General features: G+C 45.9%; 3 protein-coding genes across 21 annotated transcripts in view; all 3 read right to left on the reverse strand.

Moving 5' to 3' along the window:
- LOC139367204 (nephronophthisis 3) overlaps nucleotides 1-8643 on the reverse strand; it is a 24299-nt gene extending 15656 nt beyond the window's left edge. The window contains exons 1-16 of one of the 2 annotated variants that reach the window (XM_071105391.1): nucleotides 8597-8643; nucleotides 7574-7972; nucleotides 7015-7140; nucleotides 6479-6629; nucleotides 5914-6066; nucleotides 5326-5459; nucleotides 4825-4985; nucleotides 4111-4267; nucleotides 2918-2992; nucleotides 2431-2598; nucleotides 1977-2080; nucleotides 1625-1883; nucleotides 1228-1325; nucleotides 877-979; nucleotides 414-496; nucleotides 155-293 (exon numbers count right to left, since the gene is read on the reverse strand). In XM_071105391.1, coding sequence (XP_070961492.1) covers nucleotides 155-293; nucleotides 414-496; nucleotides 877-979; nucleotides 1228-1325; nucleotides 1625-1883; nucleotides 1977-2080; nucleotides 2431-2598; nucleotides 2918-2992; nucleotides 4111-4267; nucleotides 4825-4985; nucleotides 5326-5459; nucleotides 5914-6066; nucleotides 6479-6629; nucleotides 7015-7140; nucleotides 7574-7897 — 2235 coding nt within the window. In that variant the 5' untranslated portion in view covers nucleotides 7898-7972; nucleotides 8597-8643. Of the gene's footprint in view, nucleotides 1-154; nucleotides 294-413; nucleotides 497-876; nucleotides 980-1227; nucleotides 1326-1624; nucleotides 1884-1976; nucleotides 2081-2430; nucleotides 2599-2917; nucleotides 2993-4110; nucleotides 4268-4824; nucleotides 4986-5325; nucleotides 5460-5913; nucleotides 6067-6478; nucleotides 6630-7014; nucleotides 7141-7573; nucleotides 8093-8596 lie in introns of those variants that run through there. The other variant, XM_071105393.1, reaches the window with a different exon arrangement.
- A 2652-nt stretch (nucleotides 8644-11295) lies between these two features.
- Nucleotides 11296-14742, reverse strand: LOC139366835 (uracil nucleotide/cysteinyl leukotriene receptor). The gene is made up of 2 exons (XM_071104529.1): nucleotides 14448-14742; nucleotides 11296-12271 (listed from the first exon to the last, which is right to left on the reverse strand). Exon 2 carries the CDS (start codon nucleotides 12250-12252, stop codon nucleotides 11296-11298), a length of 957 nt encoding a protein of 318 aa, XP_070960630.1. The 5' UTR covers nucleotides 12253-12271; nucleotides 14448-14742.
- Nucleotides 14743-15133: 391 nt separating this feature from the next.
- LOC139367203 (sickle tail protein homolog) overlaps nucleotides 15134-25808 on the reverse strand; it is a 225790-nt gene continuing 215115 nt past the window's right edge. For 15 of the 18 annotated variants that reach the window (XM_071105384.1, XM_071105380.1, XM_071105377.1 and 12 more), the window contains 9 exons: nucleotides 24905-25439; nucleotides 24534-24714; nucleotides 24106-24371; nucleotides 23598-23765; nucleotides 22752-22880; nucleotides 20802-20882; nucleotides 18831-20504; nucleotides 18088-18228; nucleotides 15134-16811 (listed from right to left, as the gene is read on the reverse strand). In XM_071105384.1, coding sequence (XP_070961485.1) covers nucleotides 16299-16811; nucleotides 18088-18228; nucleotides 18831-20504; nucleotides 20802-20882; nucleotides 22752-22880; nucleotides 23598-23765; nucleotides 24106-24371; nucleotides 24534-24714; nucleotides 24905-25439 — 3688 coding nt within the window. In that variant the 3' untranslated portion in view covers nucleotides 15134-16298. The remainder of the gene's footprint in view (nucleotides 16812-18087; nucleotides 18229-18830; nucleotides 20505-20801; nucleotides 20883-22751; nucleotides 22881-23597; nucleotides 23766-24105; nucleotides 24372-24533; nucleotides 24715-24904; nucleotides 25440-25808) is intronic. The other 3 variants (XM_071105378.1, XM_071105389.1, XM_071105387.1) reach the window with 2 other exon arrangements.

Here is a 25808-nt window from a genome sequence, read left to right on the forward strand (position 1 = left end):
GCCCTAACAAAAAATGTATCAACCCCTACAAAAATGTCCATTGATTATAGTCCAAATAATAATTCACCTTTCCTGTTGCTGCAGGATTATTTTCCTGCTGTTGCAAATGAAGATCCTACATCTGCAGTGGTGAAGGACCGTGATGGTCCCTTACCTCTCTCATGACGTGTCTCTCCCCGTCTGTGCTGAGAGAATCTAACGCCACCTTGAGGCCCAATCTGTACAGAGACATGGTGTCCTGACACAGCAGACACTGCTCTAGAGTCCTCTCCAACGACCAGGCACACCTACAGCTGGGACACAACGCAACACATCTATAGACAATACCACACACACACACACACACAAAGAGACACGCCCACACACACACACACACACAAAGAGACACGCCCACACACACACAGTTTACTCACTTGGTGATCATCTTGGCTAGCAGGGTGACATACAGGGAGTTACATGTGGATGCAGAGCGACAGTGTCTCTCCAGTTTCTTATCCTGTTGAACGGACAGACGCTCAGCCACCGTTTGACACACACAGATCCTCTCGTCATGGGAGTTAAAAGGGGGAAGTGCAGTATTCTACTAATTGATGTTAGATGGTTCCCCACCCGGAAAGTAGTCAATGAACCAGAATAAACTGTAATCCATGGTTTGATTCTTTTGAAAACAGCCACTACAAACTTCAGCTAATTTTAAACACCGCTAGCTAATAATCTAAATGGGAGTGATGGGGGCATGCGGTGCCTGTTAAAAATTGCATGGTCAAATAAACTCAATTATTTGGTTTGATGTACATTACTTAAAAGGTGATTTGGCCTTTTCTTTTTTACACTGAACTTCCAGTAGTAACAAAGTGATATCAGTTGAACACCCACCTGGTCTTTAGTGAGTTTGACGTCAGCTGCCAGGCACTCTGTGTTGATGACACTCTTCACCTCTCTGGGGTTCAGGGGGTCCAGGTGGAGGGTGGGCCACAGTCTGGAAAACAACAGTCATATCACACAATCACTATTAGGCCACAATACATAGGCATTACACAGGAACCTTATATCATACCCCAAAATACATAGGCACTACATAGGCAACACAATACATATCTATGACATTATACATAGGTGTACCTTCTTCCAGGCATTACTCAGGCACTACATTAGCATTACATATGTTGACATAGGACTGATCTGGAGTCATTTTGTATGGACTAACTGACAAATTGTGTACTCTACCTCCAGGCCTGGGGACAAGTCTCCACGTTGACAGACACCACCACTCTGACGTTGACCGGCAGGGGGTCAATCAGCCACTTCATGTGCCTCTCTGCTTGCTGAGGGAAAATACAGTAGAATATCAAAAGATACAAACCTCAGAGTAACAAACTGACCTGTTAACTGACAATATCAAAACAGGGACATCTGGGGACATTCTATGTGCCGTAAATGTTAATTACACGTTGCTAAAAACACATCCAATATTTACAGTATCTGGCTAAATGATTCGAAAACCCGTGTAAAAAAAAAAAGAAAAGTGCATTTCAAAGTTACAGACATTTCAGTGTTCCCGAACGACCTCCATCCCCCGACGCGTTCGCCTCTCTACGGTCTTACTGTGGCAGTAGCCTAGTACCTGTATCTGGTCAATGGAGTCGATGATGATGATGATGTTGCCTTGGTGTCTGGAAGACAGTCTCTCTAGCCAGCGAGGGAACTCCTCGAGGATCTTGGAGGGGTCCATGGATAACCCAGAGATGGACCAGAAATGCTGCAGCAGCTTCACAGTGAGGCGTTTAATAATGAGTACAGGCTCAGAGCTGGTGGAAAGAGGTCGCCCCACAAAATGGTACAGGAACAACGTGTTGGGGGAGTGTTTCTGCTGCAGCTCAATCCTGGAGGAAGAATTGAGTTGATTGATTATTAAAACACTTAAGGTCAAATAATGTAAAAGGTCGTTTTTAAATGGATAATGGCTGAGCTCTTACCATTTGGACAGCAGGAGAGACTTCCCAGAGCCGGGTCCCCCTGATACCAGCAGTGGAGGGGTGGGAGGAGGGGCTGCCACCATGTCATTCAGACGATCTATGTACTGAGGACAGAGCATGACATCACCCGTCATGCAGAAGCTCCTCTCAACCCACACAAGCAACCGTTATTACTAAAGTTAACACTCATCTATTACACTTTATCACTGCTAGTCATCATTTGGAATATTCCACCTGAAAAGGGATATTTTACTCAAAAACGTATATTTGAGTATTTTGTTGATTTGTCCACTGGTAACGCATTCCAAAGTTTTCAAAAAAGCGCATGTTCAGTACAGAGGAGAAACCGTGACGATGATATGCAAACTCAACAACGAGTAAAATAACCCTTTAGTCACAAAATCCTATAAATAAAATCATGCCTTCCTACTGAGCTAGAGAGAGAGAGACCCACCTTCTGGAAGCCCAGTTGAGCTGCGGCGCTGCAGGCTTGCTGATAGGCCTCGATCTGCTCCTGCTCATCATGCAGGTCCCACAGCACGTCCCCTGAATCCTCCTCGCGCCCCTCGTCTATCCCCGAATCCTTACCGTCCACGTCGCTGCCCTCCAAACCCAGCAGTTCCTGTCAGAGAGGGAGGGAGAGAGACAAAGGTATACTACACTCTTAGAAAAAAGGGTTCCAAAAGGGTTCTTCTGCTGTCCCCATAGGAGAACCCCTTTGGGTTCCATGTAGAACTTTCCGTGGAAAGGGTTTTAACATGGAACCCAAAAGGGCTACCTGGAACCAAAAAGGTTCTACCTGGAACTAAAAAGGGTTTTTCAAAGGGTTCTCCTATGGGGACAGCTGAAGAACCCATTTCAGGTTATTTTTTCCCCACCTAAGAGTGTATCTAGTATAGTGCACTACTTTTGACCTGGCCCCCTAGGGTTTGTAGGCCTACCTGTTTGATTACTTTCTCCAGCTGAGTATAGATCATAGACGCTCCTTCCTCTGGGGAGCCACCATGGTCCACTACCTATGAAAGTGGCACAGCGGTATAATAGCCAGGCTATAGGACATTCATACACCATGGAATCTTCACTTCTGATATTGCCATAAAACACAATACGACAATTTCTGCCAGTAGAACAAATCAATCTTTGCGTATCACAAACACAACACCCAGCCAGTTCCTTATTCTACCCCTCTGTATATGTATGTATACATAGTGGAATGAATACCATATATTTAATATATGACATATAACATATGAATATCTGGAACTGGCATACTCAGCTCAAGATTTTCAGGTGTTGGGGCAGAAGGTTAGTGGGTAGAAGGTAGTGTTTAAAACTGTTTGGCCAGTAACCGAAAGGGCGCTGGTTCGAATCCCTGAGCTGACTAGGTGAAAAATCTGTTGATGTCCTTTTGGGAAATTTATATCAAATTTGATTTGTCACGTGCCGAATACAACAGGTGTAGTAGACCTTACCGTGAAATGCTTACTTACAAGCCCTTAACCAACAATGCAGTTCAATAAACAGAGTTCAGGAAATATTTACTAAATAAACTAAAGTGAAAAAAATATATATATATGTTTTCCGAAAGTAACAAGAAAATGACAAAACAATAACGATGCTATATACAGCGTGTACCGGTACCGAGTCAATGTGCGAGGGTACAGGTTAGTTGAGGTCATTTGTAAAGTGACTATGCATAGATAATAAACAGTGAGTAGCCTTTGAAAATGTTTTGAGCCTTCCTCTGACACCGCCTAGTATATAGGTCCTGGATGGCAGGAGGCTTGGCCCCAGTGATGTACTGGGCCGTACGCACTAACCTCCGTAGCGCATTACGGTCAAACGCCAAGCAGTTGCCATACCAGGCGGTGATGCAACAGGTTAGGATGCTCTCGAGCAAGGCACTTAACCCTAATTGCTAAATGTTGTGTTTGCCATACGCAAAGATAGATTTGTTCTATTGATTTCATTACTGACATAGGCCAGTGAAGGAGGAGAGAGTAAAAGGTAGGAAGGAATTGCAAGTCAGAAAAGCAATGGGTTGGATTCTAACTCATGTCGACTCTGGTATACATGTGTGCCGCAGACACTAACCGTTGGACCACACAGACCACATCCGTATGCCATTGGCTACCTTGACTTTGGCTGCCTTGTCTGCGGCGTTGACCCGCTCCAGCAGTTGCCTGGTGGGGCCGCTGAGAGGGTGGTCCTCCACAGTCCTGAGGTAGAGTACCAGGGGATGACCGTCTGGGTTCTTCACAAAGGCCTCCTCCGCATCCTCCAACACACAACTACACACGCACAGAGAGAGTAACACACTATAACCTGTTAGAACATGTTAGAACATGCTATAGCCTATAACAGCAGCACTTCACATCACTTTAACCTGGTAGTGCAGAAGAGAGGGAGCCACAGAGAAACTCAAGAGGTTGCCCTGCCTGCTTAGCAACGAAACCGAAGGGTGTGCAACTGTGGGTCAAAATAGACGGGGTTGGCTTAGATTGTAGACCGCATGTAAACTATATTTTGTCTCTAATATTTATTTAAATGAGCAATTGTTGTCTATAAAATACATCATTACAGTTGCTGGTTAGCTAGCTAGCAAATTGTAGCCATATTAGCATTGTTGTGACATCAGTCAAAACACCTAAAAACAAACATGTTATCAGAACAAGACGAAACGAGTCACCTACGATTCCCCACATGGCAGCGTCTTTTCATTGTTGCTAGTTATCTGACCAACCAGAATCACAACACACTGCCTTCTGCCCCGTTGAAGCGGGTGCATTGTTTCATGACGTTGTCAGCAGTACGTGGTCAAACAGTAGTTATACAGGGAACCACTGACCTAGTGATGGAGGATTTAAGAAGGAGCACACACACAGAGCTCCGCTCCATCTCCTGTCTGCGTTCCAGGGCATAGGAGGCTGCACTCTCCTCAGGGAAACAGATGTTCAGGTAGAAATGGCCCAGCCCCTCACACAGACTCCGCAGCCTAGGAGAGTAGCTCTGGGAAGGAAAGGAGACAGAAATGAGATAGGAAGAGAAAGGAAGAGAAAGAAAGAGAGAGAAGTGAAGAGAGATGTGTTATATAGCTAGATAAAAAAGTACTTAAGGGTGAATTCATTGTGGGGAAGTAAATTAAGCTAGCGCGGTAGACGCTAGTACTTTTCAGACCCGGCTAGTAGAAAATGTGAGAATATGACACAGATTTTGGAACCTTGGCTAGTAGAATTCCAAGCTGGTCTACGAGTCGAGCTGGTCAGTGCCCCAAATCCTTAAAGGGATAGGTCACCTGAAAACATTTGAGTGAACTATCCTTTCATTTCAATCCCTGGTGTACCAGTACCTGGGTGAAGATGTCCAGCTCAGCCTGTGTCTCCTGGGTCGAGATCAGGTAGCAGCGCACCGTGTTGCTCCATAATGCCTGGGACACGTGAGGAGACACCTGCAGCAGACTGGCCACAGCAGCATCCCAGTCATCTGAAAGATACACACACATAATACTAATACTATATAGTGTACACACACACACACACACACACACACACACACACACACACACACACACACACACACACACACACACACACACACACACACACACACACACACACACACACACACACACACACACACACACACACACACACACACACACCCTCTGCCAATTACTTTTCAACAAGCTTGCAGCAATTAACCCACTTGAACACAAAATGGCCGATAGCACTAACCCACCCCATAGTCTTTGTGTTCCAAGTGTATGACCACATAGTCGCTAAGATTCTGTACCAGTTGTGTGGAGTGGCCTAAACAATAGCTTTCACCCTCTAAAGAACACGTTTATATACACAAAACACATACAGTATACAACCAGCTGAGACACCAAGGCTCAAATACATACAACTGTGTAAAGATCAAACCCTTGCTTGCTTACCTCTGCTGACATTGGCAAATGGGCCCTCCACATCGCACAAGCTGTGAGCAAACTCTGGTCCTCTGAATGTCTGCTGCAGTTGCATCATGCTGCCCATAGAGGGCTCACTGCCCAGCACTCCACCACCCCAGTAATCACACGGAGTCCCTGCAGCTTGAGACAGGCAAATTACAGACGACTACGTCAGCTTTTTGAGTAACTGACGTTTGAGGAATTGAGACGATTGTGAAGCGTTACTTGGTTGATACTTTGACAAGTTTTAAGTAAACTGTTCAGCAATTTTGGTAAAATCTGGATTTTTTAATAGTTTAATTGCACTATTCGTTTCCCCATTTGACTGCATTGAGCTACTGGATGCTGGAATTGCCATATTCATTCCTATGGGGCCCTGCATGTGTGAGATGCAGGGTGGCCTTCAAGATAAAACGAATGTCGGCTGTACTCAGTAGATCCCCTGCGACGAACGGTGGCGATTCAACATGTAGAATTTGTGGGAAATGGGGAGAAAAAAAAAGACACCCGCTGCTTTTAACCGTTCGTCGGCACAATCTGTTTTGTCCTTTACCTGTGACAGTGGTGTGGTTGTCATCGTCATCCGAGTCGTCCGGGTCGTACACCATGATGCCCTGAGCTTGCAGCTGCTGTAGCTTGGCCTCCAAGTCCCTCTTGGCTCGCAGCAGGTCCTGGATCTCCTTCTCTTTGGTCTCCCGGAAGATCTGACATTTAGAGAAGATTCTTGTAGTTTTAAAAAAATATATATGTTAAGGTATTTAACAATTTTCTTGAACAGATAGAGAATGATAGTGGGGAAAGAAAGAGAAAGGTTGAGTCGAAGAGCAGTAGGCCGGATTTGAATCTGTGCCGACACCGTAGACGTGTGTGCTGGAGGCTACGGCATTACCGCTAGACTAGCCAGGCCACAGGGGAGAATGTTATGGTTTCATAATGATGAGCCGTAGGTTAAGTAGCTGACTTGAGATCAGAAGGTTGCCGGTTCAAATCCCAGATGGAACATCACACTAGGGTATTGTTACCCCCTACTCTCTATTATGTGCCCTACTGTGTGTTTGCCTGGGAGTAACAGCTATCTATTGGGGATACCTTAAACTGCCGTTTGACTTTGTCCCTGTCGTGCTCAAAGGTGGCGGCTCTCTCCATGGCTTGGTACTTAGCCTCTAGGGCACTCTCCTTCTCTCTCAGGATCTTTTGGTAGGTCTTCTGCAGAGCCTGGAAGAAACGTGATGATCATCACTGTTAGTGACAAGTAGTACAATAAGATGCCATGGCCAGGGAAGACCTGATCCTAGATCAGCACTCTTATTATGAGATGCTTGATACACGGCCCCTGAACTGGACTCTTGATAGAGGAAATCAAAAGACAGGCTATTGTCTACCTACCTTGCCCATGCATTGTAAAAGTTATGGGCCTGTATTCACAAAGAATCTCAGAACAGGGGAATCTTAAGACTCTGATCTAGGATCAGTTGTGCATTTTAGATCAGAATGAATAAGATGAGGCTATATGGACAGAAGGTACATTTACATCACATTTTAGTTATTTAGCAGACGGTATTATCCAGAGCGACTTACAGAGTGCATACATTTTCATACTTTTTCGTACTAAATGTCAACCCTTTTTAAACAGTGGCCCTGCTCTCACCTGCAGCTCAGCTCTCAGCCTCTTGTTCTCCTCGTCCAGCTTGGCCTCCTTCTTCTGCATGGAGGTGATCTCATTGTTCTTGCTAACCCGGAAAATCTCATACTCCTTACGGAGCCGTTCGTATTCGGCGGTGTACTCCAGGTCCACAGAGCCTGTGGATTTGAAGCTGGCTCCAATTACCCTGGGCCCTCGGCGAAAGGAGCTCCGCAGGAGGCGGGCTTTAGGTTTGACCTCCACAGGTATCTCACAGGCCTCCCCACCCTCGCCCCCATACGCATCCTCTATCACCTCCCCAGGGCTCACCAGGGAGGAGGCTGTACCCATGGTGATGGTGGCTCTGGACCAGGCACTCCACAGTGGCCTTACTGAACTAAACCTTCCGGATGGTCATTCCTGCTCCTAGGGATGAAGCCAGTGATTGGCATGTCATTGGCTGCAACACGCAGGACGGGGAGTGATGACCGAAAAAGTATGTCTTAGCGAGCTAGCTAGCAACCCAATAAATAAAGGGATAATGAATGCATATGGTGGGGATATATTATAGTAACCGATAATGCACGTGACCAAATGTAGCAACAACAACAACAAAAATAGAAACTGCTTGCCAGTGAATGTGACAACATTTACGTTTGCATTGATTTTAACTCTGGTCCAGGGCGCAACAACATCTCGCGCTGAAACTTCGCTTCTGGTCACGACCTATTTTTAGTATGCGACACGTAGCTTTAACATAACGTTAACGTTAGTTACATCAGTTTTAATGATGCTATCTAACATTAGATATCTCGTTAGCTAGCTAACGGTACCTAACATTACCTGTTATTGCAAGAACGGGTGAGACGAAGATGGAGCCAGATGTGACTGGCTTGCACAGACATTATGGACTGTCTATGGCACGTACCTAGCTAACGTTAGATAGCAATACTATTTAGCTCTTATGGACCTAGCTATATTTCGAATAGTTGGCTAGCATATTGAATGATTCCGATTGCTTTTTTCGAAAGGAGTCCAATAAATACTCACACACAGCTATCCCCGTGGCGTAGCTTCTTCCTGGCTGCCCTGGTAACAAGATATCCTCCCTACGGGTCCTCACCGAAGTCAAAGTAATTTGCGAATCACCCCCCCTAAAAAAATATCTCAAGGTTGTATCCCAAACACAGAAATACCTCAGGCTTCTGCTCAGGCTCACTGGGTGGATACATTAGGGAGGCTGTTCATTCGGAAAGAATACAGTTTTCTGGCATCTTTTTATGTGATGGTAATACACACTATTTGGAAGAATGTAATAAATTGCCCCAGACGGCATCCCTAGCCGCGTCTTCAGAGCATGCGCAGACCAGCTGGCCGGAGTGTTTACGGGCATATTCAATCTCTTGCTGTTCCTACGTACTTGAAAATGTCCACCATTGTTCCGGTACCCAAGAAAGCAAAGGTAACTGAACTAAATGACTATCGCCGCGTAGCACTCACTTCTGTCATCACGAAGCGCTTTGAGAGACTGGTCAAGGATCATATCACCTCTACTTTACCTGACACCCCCCCAATAGATCCACAGACGATGCAATCGTCATCACACTTCCCTATTCCACCTGGACAAGAGGAATACCTATGTAAGAATGCTGTTCATTGACTATTGCTCAGCATTCAACACCATAGTACCCTCCGAGCTCATCATTAAGCTCGAGGCAATAGGCCTGAACCGCGCCCTGTGCAACTGGGTCCTGGACTTCCTGATGGGCCGCCCCCCTAGGTGTTGAAGGTGGGAAACAACACCTCCACTTCGCTGATCCTCAACTCTTGGGCCCCACAAGGATGTGTGCTCAGCCCCCTCCTGTACTCCCTGTTCACCCATGAACAGGCGTGACCACACCCCTCCAACTCAATCATCAAGTGTGCAGACGAGACAAACGGTTGTAGGCCTGATTGCCAACAATAACGAGAGCCTACAGGGAGGAGGTGAGGGCCCTGGGAGTGTGGTGCCAAGAAAATAACCTCTCACCCAGCATCAACAAAACAAAGGAGTAGTTCAGGAAACAGCAGGGAGCAAGCCCCTATCCACTTTTAGGGGACCGCACATCACTGACGATCTGAAATGGTCCAACCACATGTAACAGTTTAGCTTCCGTCCCGACCCGGGCTCCCTCTGCACACATCAACAACAGTCACCCACGAAGCATCTTAACCCATCGCTCCACAAAAGCTGTGGCCCTTGCAGAGCAAGGGGAACAACTACTTCAGGTCTCAGAGCGAGTGACGTCACCTGATTGAAACGCTATTAGTGCGCACCACCGCTAACTAGCTAGCCATTTCACATCAGTTACACTCACCCCCCTTTTTGACCTCCTCATTTTCCGCAGCAACCAGTGATCCGGGTCAACAGCATCAATGTAACAGTTTAGCTTTCGTCCGTCCCCTCGCCCCGACCCGGGCTCGGACCAGGGACCCTCTGCACACATCAACAACTGACACCCACGAAGCATCGTTACCCATCGCTCCACAAAAGCAGAGCAAGGGGAACAACTACTTCAGGTCTCAGAGCGAGTGACGTCACCCTATTGAAACGCTATTAGCGTGCACCACCGCTAACTAGCTAGCCATTTCACATCAGTTACACACACAGACAGTGTGGTGAAGAAGGCTCAACAGCGACTCTTCAACCTCAGGAGGCTGAAGAAATTTGTCTTGGCACCTAAAACCCTCACAAACTTTTACAGATGCACAATTGAGAGCATCCTGTTTGGCTGTATCACTGCCTGGAACGACAACTGCACCGCCTGCAACCGCAGGGCTCTCCAGAGAGTGGTGCGGTCTGCCCAACGCATCACCAGAGGCAAACTACCTGCCCTCCAGGACACCTACAGCACCCGATGTCATAGGAAGGCCAAAAAGATCATCAAGGACAACAACCACCCGAGCCACTGCCTGTTCACCCCGCTATCATCCAGAAGGCGTGGTCAGTACAGATGCATCAAAGCAGGGACCGAGAGACTAAAAAACAGCTTCTATCTCAAGGCCATCAGACTGTTAAATAACCATCATTAGCACATTAGAGGCTGCTGCCCATAGACTTGAAATCACTGGCCACTTTACAAATGGAACACTAGTCACTTTAATAATGTTTACATATTTTGCATTACTCATCTCATATGTATATACTGTATTCTATCCTATTCTACTGTATCTTAGTCTATGCCACTGACATTGCTCGTCCAAATATTTATATATTTTTAATTCCTTAACTTTATATCTGTGTGTATTTTCGTGAAATTGTTAGATATTACTGCACTGTTGGATCTAGAAACACAAGCATTTCACTACACCTGCAATAACATCTGCTAAACACGTGTATGTGAAAAATAAAATTGTATTTATTAATTTAGCCAAAAAGTTTAATAATAGGCATACCATATGCCTACACTACAATACAATAACAGCAATGGTAAAACAACTTAGAAATAAGATTCATTTTCATACATATAGGTCTACCAACCATTATTTTTAATAAGATATTTGCATGTAGCCTTTATTGCACAACTCCACAATGAGATCATACTGTAGGATTCAACACTGTACATTGCCATTGTAATATTAAATAGTAATTGAATCACTGCAAGCATTCACTTGTACTGGTCTCAGAGCAGGAGGAGTGCTGATCTAGGATCAGTTTAGCCTTAAAAAAAAAAAAAAAGGATTATGTACCGGCGAGACCTGATCCCAGATCAGGTTGTGGTTGGCTGGTCCGCTCTCCTGTCTCTACAGAACAGCTGCAGCAGTATACTTTGATAAGTACTTGCCATAAAAAAGTACATAATAGGATCCAAAGCTCCACTCAAACAGGTTAGTGCGGAAGTGACTCGGTTGGCTAGTGCCAGAGCCTCAATGGACGCAGTTTCCATGTCGCTATGAGTGTGTCTCTCAATGTAGATGAAACGGTTCAAGTGATAGGGCACAAAAGCAACCAGGAAGTTCACCATGATGAGAAGGATCATCCTGATGGCCTTGTCTCTGATCGAGCTTCCCTCCTGTTGCTCGATGCCCTTCAGTTTCAACAGGATTAAAATATAGGATACCACTATAGTGACCAGAGGAATACTAAACGCCACCATGGTTGACACCAGTGCATTGGGAGAAGTCTTTTCCAAGTACAGCTGATTACACATGATCACGGTTGTGTTGTCAACCTGAATCATCGTTTGTTTTTTGGAGAATAGCAAGGGAGCCATAGACACAGTCACTGTGACCCACAGGATTACCACTACCACTCTGGCATATGAAGCCTTCCTCATTGACCGTGACCTGAGCGGTAGGACCAGGGCCAAGAGGCGGTCCAGGCTGATGCAGGTCATGAAGTAAAGACTGCAGTACATGTTGAGGTAGAAGAGAAACCCCACCAGGCGACAGGGGACCTCTCCAAAGGGCCAGTGGCTGTCTGAGAAGTGGTAGACCATCCGCATGGGCAAGATCAGCACGTAGGAGACATCTGCTATGGCCAGGTGCTTTAGAAAGAGCTTGGAGGGTGAGGTGTCAGCCTGACGACAGAACACCCACAATGCCAAGGTGTTGCCAGGCACGGCGACCACAAAGACCAAGATGTAAAAGCTAGCAAACAGGATGTTCTCATGGTGGGAACCTTTGGTGTAAAAGCCATGTCTCGCTTCCTCAGTGTAGTTCATCATTATTTGGTTGTCTCTTTGCCTAGAGGACGTAGCAAAGACACAAAGAGAAAAGAAGACACTGTAGTCTACATGATAACAGCACAGGGTCTAAGATTGAGAGAGGGATCCCTGCAGTTGTACACACAAAAAAAATTGCTTCCTCAAGGGTCCTTTGGAAAGGTTGATGGTCCTACATGGAACCATACTGACCAAAAGAACCCTTCAATGGTTCTTTGCAGTTAAAACAAATGGGGTTCTTTCCTGTTTTGGTTAAATGCAGGGTCAGCGGGCTCGTTTGAATATTTTGGGGCGTGAATTGAGCACAGCTTTTTTTTGTGCAACCATGAGTGAGTGTCATTCCATCAAATCTGTTGTTTTACACTATTACATGTTATATATGACCATGGCCAATGATTGTGTCTTGTGAAAGACTCACAAATGTCCTTATGTCAATTGAGAACAGGTGACTAAGTCAGTAGGACTCAATTCTCTCAGGGACCAGAGCTAGCACACCTGTTTCACCTTGTTCATTAACACAATTATAAAACCTATGGAACTTTAACAATATGACTATTTAACCAGAATAATAAAAAACCCCGGTGTGGTTCTACAAAGAACATTAGAGATTGAGAAATGTTCTTTACATAACCATTATCCATAAAAGGTTCAGTAAAGAACCATAAAAAAATATTATATTTTGCCCCAAAAAGGGTTGTAACCATAGTGGAACCCTTTTTTGGTGATATATGGAGCCTTTTTTAATGGTTCTATGTAGAACCGTATGAACATGTTTTTATAGAACCTTAAAAAAAGGGTTTTAGTGTGTACTAGTGAGTTGTGAATGATTCTGTCGTTACACATAACTGTGGTTTCATTTGTGAAGTCTACATTGTATCATATAACCCAAGCCTGTGTATCTCATATGGCACCCCGTTGCTATGCAGTGCACTACTTCTAACCAGAAGCCTATGGGGAATAGGGTGCCATTTGGGACATAACTCAAGTGATTTTTTTTTTTAGCATCAACAAGAGGTACATAGGAAATATAGCCTTCCTGTAGCAAATATAGCCTTCCTGTCACTCACACAGATCTAACCGTTTCAAAAACAGAATAGGGTGGTTATCTGTAGAGAACTAAATGAGAACTACGAGAGGAACTGATTCAAAATGGGGGTTATTTGAGTGATACGAGACATGTACATTGTGTATGACAGAGATGACGTGCAATGTATGTATGTGTAATACACACACACACACATAGTGTGTAATAACCTGTGTCTATTTTTGTACACAGCAGTACTGTGCGTCTCAGACAATTTCTCCTTGGGGACATTTAGAGTTAATCCTATCCTATCCTATTACGAGTGCTAGCCGATAAATAAAAGTTCATTTCTCCAGGTGTACACAATTGACAAAAAAGCATTTTAGGTGAGAGTGGGGTAAGTTGAGTCACCATTGTTTCTAGGAAACCATACACAAGATGAATCATTTGAACCAAATATTTAGGGAGAGGTCATTATTTCCATATAGTCTGTGAAAGAAGAAACCACATGGGAAAAGTTGTACGCAAGTTAGGTCCAATTTGAATCCGGTCATGTGCGGCTGCGCTCTGAATGGATGATTACTTGGGTGCTGTCAGCTGTAGGGAGGATTAAAATAAACCCAACCCATGGAAATCTTTCACGGTACACAACCCTTCATTCCGTGACATACAATTTATTCCTATTATCTCAGTTTTGGAAGAGACTGTTTATGATTTTAAAAAATGATCCTGTTTACACTTTGTGGTCAAATTTGACACTAGAATACATGTTTCTGACTCACATCGATGTCACATAGGTCCTTTTCAAAACAAGAAGTTGCTTTTTAGGGGCAATTGCTCTTTAACTGCATTTTAATGTTTGTTTGCAATGACCTTGTTTACAAAACAATTGACTATTTTAGGTTCTGACCGGGTAAGAGAGTTGAACTAAGCTCATGAAGCATTTATAACTTATATTCTTCAAGAATCAAATGGGTACATATCATAATAACCGAGTTATAAGTCCAAACTGGGATTTATCAACTGCAGGTCTCCCCTATAAACTTGAACTTTAAATCAACTTCACTTCAACTTTCATTTGAAATAGGACATTATTATACATGAGTCCCATCATATTTAAATAGTAAAAAAATCAACTTAAATAGTAAATAACCACTTCTAATAATATACTTACCAGTAGGCCCTTTGCCTTCAAGGAGTAATGCTCATTATCAATTAATTACCGACACGTTGCAGACTGAGGTAAGAGTAGTTCTGTTGTTCCTACTCTTAGAGATGTATTCGCAAAGGTTAATTTGCCTCTCCTCCTACACAGTTTTCACACCCTCAAAGCATTGGTCACGTTCCAGGCCAACTACATTGCAGACATCGCATTGCATCCACTTGGTTTTGTGCCATTTCATCAACCGCAGTCAAGCATCCGATTGCTATATCGGGGACGGCAGGGTAGCCTAGTGGTTAGAGCATTGGACTAGTAACCAGAAGGTTGCAAGGTCAAACCCCCGAGCAAATCCCCCGACAAATCTGTCGTTCTGCCCCTGAACAGGCACTGTTCCTAGGCCGTCATTGAAAATAAGAATTTGTTCTTAACTGACTTGCCTAGTTAAATAAAAAAAAAATATATGATGTAGTTAACTGATATGATGAACACCTATCCAGGCATTGCGCGATCTGGCGTGCACCTGCAACGCAGTCAGCCTGGAACGCTGCCATTATGTGGCCTGACCACTCACTGACACCTGTTAATGTAATGAAACAGATTATACATCACTCAGTTCTGCTTGGTACATGGTCGGAACTGTGTACAGGCTTGAGAGCGAAACAGGAGAGAAACTAAAAGTGAGTAGAAACATCCTCAAATGCATTACAAGCATGCAGACCTTTTTATTGTTTTTATTACAACACAATTATTCCTTTCTTTACCACATTGCTTTTTATGTAGTATGGTTTAAAGCTTTACAAAAAATGAGAGAGAAACCAAAATATTTACAAAAATCTATCTGTGCAAACATGAATTCTTCTTTCCCTCTCCTAAAAGCATCTTGAAGGCATGCATACAAATCAACTTTGGTATGTCAACAAAACGACTAAAGTTCTGATTAGAAGCTTTTATGTACACGTTGGCAGAACAGTTCACCGATGACTTGTGTGTTTTAGTACGGTATACATTTAGACATGAATAAACATGAACTTAAGAGACCTCCAGTAAAGCTGTCGAAGGGAAAGACTTGAGCCATCACACCTCGAGTGTGCCGTAGAGTTGTCACTTGGTATGTCATGGTTACAGTAATACAGTCAGGAAATGTCATAACAACTTTGGCAAATAGGCACAATAACTACAGAAAGACAAACAAATATTTAATTAAACCTCCTTAAAATTTTTTTTTTTTTTTATCTCCTAAAATAAATTGGCAGTGCATGATATTCTTAACAAAATAGAAGCCAATGCAGTTTCACTGTAAACGTCTTTATACATACGGTACAGTATGCATTCATAAAAGGCATTTACTAGGGTTATGCTGAATGTTGGGCAACATACGAAATAATGTAAGAGCAAAATATACTATGGTTATCCAGTCTCTGGTTTTCAAAAATAAAACACAATATTTCACATGGTCATAGTGATTGTACATCAACTTCATATTTTTCTTTCCCATTCTGAGATACTGTAAGAAAAATATATTTTCAATCCCGTTTTTAGTAGCGAATTGAGAAAGCGAGAGCTTCCACATAACCTACGAAGCAGTAAAACTATATCACTTTTGTTTTTCTTTTTAAAACTATTTACTCAGTACTCTAATACGCCTTTTTAAAATCCGGGTTCAAGTTTAGCCAATGGGGGAAATGCAACTTAAAACGAAGTCAAAGCATCGGTGTGAGTATGCGTGTGTCAAATCAAATGGAAATATGAATGGTGGGGAGTGCATCAATTACGCTTTAACAATAAAGTACAAACCAATAAACAACAACAAAAACATGAATAACGAGATTGAGAAGTAACCCAAACGGGGCTACTGTATGGGAGCTAAGTGGAGTCCTTGGCTGCTGTGGCGGTTGGGATGCAGGATTTGCCGCTGCTGCCGTTCTGGGGCCTGTAGCTGGTGAAGCTGGGGGTGTGTATGGTGCGGATGCTCTTCACACCGGGGCCCAACGGGGTGGGCGACAGAGGGGAGGGGGAGGAGGAGGAGGGTGCTCGACCGTTTTGAGTCTGCGAGGAGAACGAAAGAGCTTTACCTGTGTGAGAGGGTGTGGGGAGTTTGAGGGAGGAACCGTTAGAGAGGGAGGGGATGTGGGAGAAGGTGGAGAGGGCCGAGCCAGGGTGGCGGGGGGCGTGAGGGGATGGGATGGAGGACTTGGTGGTGTGGGGGGAGGAAGAGGACGAGGAAAGGGTAAGAGGGTTAGTAGCATCTGAGTTTGGAGCAGACTGGGAGGTGCTGCCTTTACCAGAGCTAGGGTAAAAAGCTGGGATTTTAGAGGTAGGTACAGTAGGGGAAGTAGTTTTATGATCCCCCCCCGCTCTTTTAGTGCTTCCGTTAGCCTGCAAACAGAGATGCCAGAACAAAGACTGGTTGTCAAAAAAGGGAACGGGTGATTTAAGGTAACAAATGTAAAAAAAAAAATGCAAGACAACATTGGCTTCACATAAGTTATAGACATGAAACAATCACACAAACAAACCTATGACTACTAAGATTACTAAATGGACACACAAAACTAGCTACAGTCTCTATGTTTACTGGGTTACTTGAGGCACCGTAACTGAGAAACACACTATTCATTAAAAAAGGGGAAAGAAAAGATTGAAAGGATGGAAGGAGGGATAAAGGGTTGGAGATAGGGGTGGGGGCATCTCTAGGTGCTGCCTGTGTGTTGGGAGTGGTTGTCAAGCTTTCTGAGAAGTGGAGACAACAACTGAGAGGAGGGGCAAAAAAAACAGAGATGCATCTTGGTCGGGGAGAAAAGGTGGAGCATGTTAGATAAAAAGGGGGAGAGATTTATTTATTTGAGGGTGGAAAACATACAAGTGCATATCGGGAGCAGGAGGGGCGAATATTTGCATTGACTGCTAGTACCAAGGAAGAGAGCTGGGTGGTAGAGGAGCATCAAGAGAAGGGAGGAAGGTGTAGCTTGGTGGAACCAGCCCTATCGTTGCGTTCACCATTCTGTTGAAGTGAAATATAAATGGTGAACGCAGAGATCCAGCAGGTTCCACCAGTGTCGGAGGGAGGGATATTAAAGTGTTCCTTTAGTAACTGTGCATTGTGAAAAGAAAGGAGCGTATTGGGTAGGCTGCTTGGGTTTAGTAGAGGTGCATTGAGGGTAGGAGGGAGCGTGGCTCATCGGAAGTATCAGTTTAGTAAAGCATCCTGGGGTTGGTTGGCAAACACTGTTTAGGAACTCGGCTGTGATGGAAACGGGATGGGATGGAGAACTCAGTCAATGACAGGGTATATCTGTCTTTGTCTTTCTCTTTACATTTATTTTTTCATGTCACCAACACAGCAAAAGCCGCCATGAGCAGTGTGGACCATGCACGAGCATACAGTACGATGATGTTATGGGGGTAACAGTCAAGAGTCAAACATGCCTTTCAGTCAGAGTAGATCAAGAGAAAACATCAACAGAAGCCAGAATGGCCACCTCAATCCCATTTAAACGAAACACTTAATCTCACAGCTTTGGTTGTTTAAATACACCCCCCCCCCTCCCCCCCCTTTAGCACAGGCCTCTCGTTTTCTATGTCCTGTGTTCACTATACAGGTGTGTTCCCTCTAGTCCCTATGGTCTCTGGTAAAGCCCTATAGTAAAACTACCTGTCGAAACTGCCTCTGAGTGCTGTCCTGTAGCTTTTGCTGTTTTCCTGCTTTGTCAGTAGTAGTCCCTGGCGACTGCCTGGACTTCGCAGACAGGGGCACTGGCATCCGACTAGTAGGGGAAGCGACACTGGTTGCGTTCTGCAAGAGGATCCAAACGAAACAAAACAAGAAAGAAAATAAAAGAAAGAAAAAAAGAAAAAAAAACAGAACACCATATTGGAGGTATGAGAAACTGTTATAAACAAGGCACTGACAGGTCAGAAAACTGTTCATTCAAGATTACCCTCACAGTTAACCTTAATAACACCGGTAAGAGCACATGCACCCCCTGTACCGTAGTAGCCTATACCAAAACGTATAACCCTACAGTTCATGCAGTCCAAGAACAACCGCTTCAAGAAACCAAAAAAGACAGTGTAATCAACATTGAGTGTCATTGTGTGATTAAGAGTCTACTACTGGCTGAAGCCCCGGTTAGAGTTTGAGCAGCCAACTGAAGGAGAGACATGAGAGACAGGAGGAGGGACCCATTGAAAATGCCACTCCCTAATCATGTTGAACCATGATCACACAGAGGGAGAAAAAAACAGAGAAGGGCTCTGACATTTCCAAAACACCTGGGGTGTGAGTTAATAAGTGGTTGATTGGTAAACCCAGTGGTTAGGATGGAGTGAAGGGAGGGAGGGACGACTAAAAAGAGGGCCCAAAGCCTCCCGATTGACAAGAGCTTAGAAAGAGACCTGTTGGCTGGTGACGGGGGTGACAGTGGCGGTGGGGATGACGGCTGGCCGGGGGAGGAGCTGAGGTTTGGTCTTCTTCCTCTGAGAGGAGGCCTTGCTGGGCTTGGGGACCTTGAGGAGTGAACTCTTGGAAGGGAGTGATAAGGACCTCTTCAGGCCTCCATTCTCCCCACTCAAGACACACCCAGCATGGGGCTCCACGCTGGCTGCACTCCTCACTGGTTTCTCCTGGTGGTGCGTTGCGGGGCCCATCTCACTGATGGTCGTCTCTAGCTGTTTGATGGTCTGCTCCAGGCTGTCCAGGGTCTTGTAGGTGCTCTTCCGGATCTTGTCCGTCCTGCCTTTGGAGTCCGAGTGCTCCCTCCTTACAATGGCTGCAGCTGGGGCCTTGGGCGTCTTGTTTGCCGGGGCAGCAGATGGTTTGGAGCGACTTTGGATCTCAAATCTCTTGGCCTCCTTGTGCTGTCGGACTGTGCCGTCCGACTCCTCCTCGTCCTCGTACACCACCACCTGCAGCGTCTTCTTGTCCGTCTTGGTGCCCGTGCGGATGGCCTGCGACAGAGCGGCCAGCTGCTTCTTGGGAAACTTGAACGTAAACTTCTTCTTCCCATCTGGCTTGCCATCACCGGACAACTCGGCGAGCTCCGAAGTCGAGGAGGAAGAGCGCGACAAGCTACTACTGGAAGAGCTAAGAGCACTGCTGGGGGCCTTGACCTTTACCTGCAGTCCACCACTGCTCCTCTCTGTCTCCTCCGTCTCCTCGTCCTCCTCCTCGATGCGCTCTGCGGCCAGCATGCTCTCCAGCTCCTCCTCGCACTCGAACACCGTGGACAGGCGCTTGTAGGCCGAGCGGATGTCCATGGGCTGGTCGAAGATGATGATGACCGGCTTCTTGTTGTTGAAGCCATTGTCCTGTGACCCCGCCGAGCCGCCCGGGGTGGTGTTGGTCATCTCCCGTTCCCCAGGTCCCCCACACACGGTCACGGTCTGGATGCCCCGTTTGGCATTGACCAGCTCCTGGTACTCCCCACAGGACAGGGCCTGGACCTTGCTGTTGGTGATCATGAAGGCAATGTTGTCTGGGGGCGGAGGGGCTTCCTCACCAGGGAGGTCAGGGCTCAGGCTGGCCTCCTCATCCACCTCCTCATACCAGTGTCTGGGCTGATCAGTGGCCTCACTAAGAGCCTTCTCTGGGGGAGACACCCCTGCTTTAGGAGCCTCTCTTATGGTGGTTGGTGGAGGGACTTCAGGCAATGCAGCGGGCAACACAACACTCTTACTGCGGGGAATGCTGGACTCCTGGACGACTGAGGAGACTGAGGTCTCTATCCTCTTGACTGTGCTTATCTGAAGCTTATTTACAGTGGTGGTCGCTGGGTTTTCCAGAACCCCTTTCACCACTCCTGGGCTGGTCTTCAATGACTCTGAGGTCACCACCTGTTTCTGAGACAGAGGGCTGGGGCCATTCAAGAACAGAGGCTTGGGAGATACAGGTGGCCCTAACTGCTGGGGTTTCGGTTGAGGCTGCTGGCTTGGGGAATTGTCATTAGCATTCACATTTGACACCTGTGAGGGGGATAGTGTTGGGTTGCCTCTGTGTTCCGGAGCCTCGTCCGCGGCGGCCGGGGGTGGCAGCTGCTCTTTGGAGATCTGCCCAGTGACGTAGTATATGACCTGTATACGGCAAAGAAAGGAGGAGAGAATTTATATTAAAAACCACAACACTCCATGCTAAAAGCTAGAACCACAACACTATATACCACATGACAAACCTATCGATATGGGAGCACACTGTATTTCATGACATGTAAGGCATGCAAATGACTTTCATAAGGCTGTAGAACCGGACATTTTGAAACATGTCAAGGCACGTTTGAAACTTTGTATGTCAAAAGACTATTCTTAGCTTAATAAAATGCCCTGAGATGTTTTCACTATTAAGTTTTAGCGGTCAAAATATGCTTTTCGTACCCCTGGACTTTGACGAAGAGGGGTGGTGTTCCCGTTTTCATCCGCGTTGGGATGTTTATCCTCCCGAGTTTTCTCCGAGCTCTGCTAGGACAGTTTGTGAATTAAGGGACAGCGTTATTGCGAAACTGCACTCTATGGGTGCACCGTATGGCGCAACTGCACTCTATGGGTGCACCGTATGGCGCAACTGCACTCTAAAGCCTCGTTTCCATTGACATTTCAATTCAAGGCAGGTCTTAAGTGGGCACAGATCGAATTTGGCCCTGATTTTAAAGTGCCAATTGAAACAAGGTTGAAGACACTGTGGATTGCATGGTACATTCACATAGGTATTTACATCCACAGTCTTAACACTGCATTGGGCAACAACCCTCCTATAAGGCATCGTTTGAGTTGTTGTACTATGGTATGCATTTCAAGATCGAGAAGATAAGAAGTAGATCCTGAAACGTCAGCATGTTTCAGTCCCTTCGGTGTTTACAACGTGTTTGTTTACAAGTATTGTTAGATGCCTTATAGGATAACTCATGCAGGCACAAGTGAATGGTTATGGTATGTTATGGATATTGGGAGTTGGAATGGAATGTAGTTCATGGATAAGGGAATGGATTATGTAAAAAAAAACTTTTAAGGGACAATTTGGGATTCAAACAACGAAGTAGTCTATCCTAAAAGTCCAAAAAATGGATGTACCAATCCCAGATTGCCCCTTTTACTAAGGAATTAGAGTTAACTAACTACTATTCTAATCTGGAGTATAGACTGACACTCATTCTATCCACAGACTAGCTAATGTTCAGCGTTGTATCATTTTTTAAATATCCTCACTGTTGTTGGTGCTACAAGAATGTTTTTTCAATCATTCCCATGTTGGTGAGTGGAATACAATGTTGCATGACTGAAAATGCGTATGTGGGAATAACGTGACGAAATCCTGATTGCTGATGTGGGCGCCGAACATTGGGTTTTCAAGGACGACATCAAATCTGACCCACAAAATAACTGGATCTCTCATGTACGATATCTCACGTGGCGAGGTTTCTGAGCGACGTTTCTGAGCAAGGAACATAAGATCCAGTGTACCTCCCAAATGGTACCCTGTAGTGCACTACTTTTCACCAAGGCAAACAGGGCTCTGGTCCAACGTAGTGCACTATATAGCCAATAGGGTGCCATATATGGGACACAACCACACTGTAGTTTACTGTGTAACTGTAATCTAAAACACAGACTTTTCTCCTGTGGACAACAACCACAGTAGGCATATCTTTGGGTATTAAAATGAATGAGCAGATCAAGTTACAGTTCTATAGAGGTTTAGAGAAGTAGTAAGGTATTGTTCCCAAGAAATAAAGCAAGTACAGAAAAAGAGTCAAAGGTCAAAGTGACCAAAAGTAAACCAAGTCTGCAAAAACAAGTCTGTCACCTAGGTGTGAAGTAATAAAACCTCGTTCTCCTCAATAGCCAATCCAACTCAACGTCATTTCGTATATCAAAGTCTAGAAGCAAATGATTATTATTTGAATAAATGGCAGTTATTCCAAAGAAAACAGACAAGACCATTCGACCACGTCTGGATTCAAGATAAAGGATTATTTTATTGGTTGGATCAGTCAAGGCAAACATAACGCAATCAAATACCAGTAGCAACAAGACCTCATTCATGTGTTGGATGCACACAAACTTTCCCAGACATTTTCTGCAGACTTAATCAGAGAAAAACAAGTCCAAGCCACGAGTCCCATTGAAATCAAAAAGGGAAAAAGAGAACAAGTCAGAAACAGAAGGGATGTTGGGTAGTGGAGTTGTTACAGTACAGATCTCTTGGCTGAGGCAGAAGCAGGGAAGTGTGAAAGGCACAGAGAAGGTTAAGGCAATCGTTAGTTGGCGTCACGTAGTGGGCAGCAGCAGGCAGTTAGACAGACGGCTAAACGGCGCCACATCCTTTACCTTTTTCTCTTTGAGGGGCAATAAGGCCCCGGGTCTTAGCTCTCTGATCTGGGGCTCAACTCGAGCAGGGTGTGTCTCTAGCACACTACTTTTCACCCCTACATCCTTAACTGTGCACTTCTGGAACACCTGGGGATTGAAGATAGGTCAGGGGATTAGGGTTTAGGGCCCTGATGTCTAGAGCCTACCTATGCTTTGCCTACCATATGTGAGATAGTCTGTTAGAAACACCTACGGTACCAGACAGGGAAGTGGAGAACATTCTTCTGCTTGGTGCCGGTCTGATACTACTCGGATACTATTAACCTAGTGCTGTGGTTACCGAATGGTTAAACTATCTAAGGGGAAGACCATGGTTAATTCAGCTTTTGTAAATGACTGTGTCCATCCTCTGCCAAGTGAAGGTAACCCAGCCACCACAAAAAGAAGAGACAAGAGGACCCACTCCCACAGTCAAGGAGAGATACAGCACATTCAACCTCCTCACAACCATCATCAGTGTGTATGTGGATGTGTTTTCCGGTGGTTCTATGTGATCATTATTGCATATTATAAACTGTGTGGTTCGTGTCCTGAATGCTGATTGGCTCCCAGCCGTGGTATATCAGACAGTATACCACAGGTATGACGAAACATGTATTTTTACTGTTCTAGTTACATTGGTAACTAGTTTATAATCGCAATAAGGTACCTCGGGGGGGTTTGTGATATATGGCCAATATACCACGGCTAAGGGTTGTGTCCAGGCACCCCACGTTGCGTCGGGCATTATTGCTGAAGTATGACGTATGTGTGTGTGTGGCGGTCAATGTACAGCAGCTGTTGGATGTACGGTGTGTTTCTCACCTGGAGCTCTGCCATAATTTTGTCTCCCTCGTCCTCCTCCTCCTCGTGGTTGGCTGAGGCAGCAATGGGGGGAGGGGTGGAGGGCTTGGGCTTGGTCTCCGGCGGGACCTTAGTGGGTTTGGACTGGCTAGCTGGGGCTTGTGGTGGGACCTCAGCCTCATCTTCCTCCTGGGCGGACGGGAATTATTTTTAATATGACTCGAATACTAGCATCAATACTATTTACCACAAGAGTGCAACATGGGCCATTCCAATATCAATTATAAGGTTCTCAGATTGCTTGATTAACTGTCCTTCGACTTCATCCCCTCTCCCCATGTTGTTTACGGTCAGGTCTGACCCACCCAAGTAGAAACGGTGTCTACGGTTTGCCATTCGCTCTGGTCCAGGGCGTTACGTGCGGCTTGCTGACGCTGAAGGCTCAGTGTCAGCAAGCCGAGTGTAACCCCCTGGATCAGAGCTAGTTGACCGCAGACTACCCTGCAGCCTAACTACACGGCAGACTGACCTGTCCCGAGGCAGACTCCTTCCTGCTGGTGTAAACCACCTCACCAGACCGTGTGGTGGTCATTCCAGAGCTGGAGGTGGGGAAGGTCTTTCTGGGTGGTGGAGGAGGAGGGGACTTGATGGCCTTCTCCAAGCTGACTTTGCCCACTTTGTCTGCAGCAGCGATAGGCTTGGTGGTGGCGGGTTTCTCTAGCACGGACTTGGGGAGTTTCTCAGGACCAGCAGGCTTGGCTATGGCTGGTTTCTCTGAGCTGAGCTGAGTCTCTTCTGTAATAAACAAAAAGGTCAACAATGAGGGATACCTGACAACTACAAAGGGTCATTTTCCTGAAGAAAAATGGTTTACTTGCTTCAAAAAACCTGTCCAAAATAAAACAAAATGTAGCAGTGGAATATAGTAGGAGCTAAAGCTGTATAAAAGACCCTTGCCTGGGGTTGGCTCCTCCAGGGCAGCAGAGGGTGCTGTAGAGGCGTCCCCCTCACTCGGCACATCCAGACTGGGAATGCCCTTCATCATGTTGGCCTGGGCCTCATTTAGGATCCTCTCAAACTCCCTCCCATTGTAGTGGCCCATGTTCTGCCTCCGTTCCTCCCACTCCTTCTCTGCCACCTGTGGAGGGAGGGAGAGGGGAGGAGGGGGGTGATAGAGAGAGAGAGGGGAGGGATTGAGAGAGAGCGAGGGGGGAGAGGGAGGAGAGAGGAGACAGCAGTGGAGGGAAGATAAATAATAACCCATAGGGGAAATTGTATATCATAGACTGAGGACTGAAGTGCAGTATGACGTCCATAGGGCGTATTACCTCTATAGACATGGCCCTGTTTTTGCTCTTGGTGTGAATCTCCTCGATTAAGAGGTTCCCTGTCCCGCTGCTGCCGTTATTGACCGGAGCCTGGGTCGCCAGCTCTAGGTGGGCAGCAGGGGTTTTCTTCTGCTGGGCAGGGCTTCCCCCTTGGCTGGAGGGGTTGGAGTTTGAGGCTGAGGCGGTGCCAGTGGAACCCTTGGCTGAGCTGGGGGAGTCCCGGCCCTGGCTGTGGGTGGGGGTCGTGGGTGGGCTGGGCTGGACCAGCAGGGCTGCAGACTGCTGGGACTGCTGCATGTGGACCGGAGCACTCTGGACGTGGTGGATGACCATGGGGGAGGAGGGCATGACCACTTCAGACCTGATGGAGGAGCTCTGGGGCTCGGGCAGGGCCGAGGGGGAAGCTGGAGGCTCCACTGGGGGGTCGGAGTCCACGGTGGTGGTGGTGGTGACTGGGCTGCTTTCTGATGGGGTTGGTTTCACTGAGGCACACATAGCAGGGTCAGATCCCTTCAGCAGACCCTCTGTAGCACATCTGTAGGGCGTAGAGGGCAGGATAGACTTACTATTAGACTTCAGGTTACTTTCCCAAAATGAAATTCTGGTTGGAGGATTCTGTATTTTGTGCTTATTTCCTCCTGGAATATTCCAACCAGGATTTCTGAAAATATACCCCCCCCCCCCCCCCCCCCCCCCAAAAACAAATGTTGGGAAAGTTTTGGAAAGTAGACTGATCACAAGCAGCCAAACACTGGTTAATCTAAACTGTATCCCACTAAGGTTAAGGTTAAAAACATACTGCAGCTATGAGGACATATGTCATGCTCCTATGAAAGCATGCTTCAAATCTCCTAACCTCCTACCCTTAGTGGGATACAGAACTTTGGAATTTGAAAGAACTATT

This window comes from Oncorhynchus clarkii, chromosome 15, assembly GCF_045791955.1.
Source record: "Oncorhynchus clarkii lewisi isolate Uvic-CL-2024 chromosome 15, UVic_Ocla_1.0, whole genome shotgun sequence".
Classification (NCBI taxonomy): Eukaryota; Metazoa; Chordata; class Actinopteri; order Salmoniformes; family Salmonidae; genus Oncorhynchus; species Oncorhynchus clarkii.

Excerpts from the sequence above, each read along its gene's own strand:
- LOC139366835 (XM_071104529.1), bottom strand. The coding sequence starts at position 12,252 with ATGATGAACTACACTGAGGAAGCGAGACATGGCTTTTACACCAAAGGT.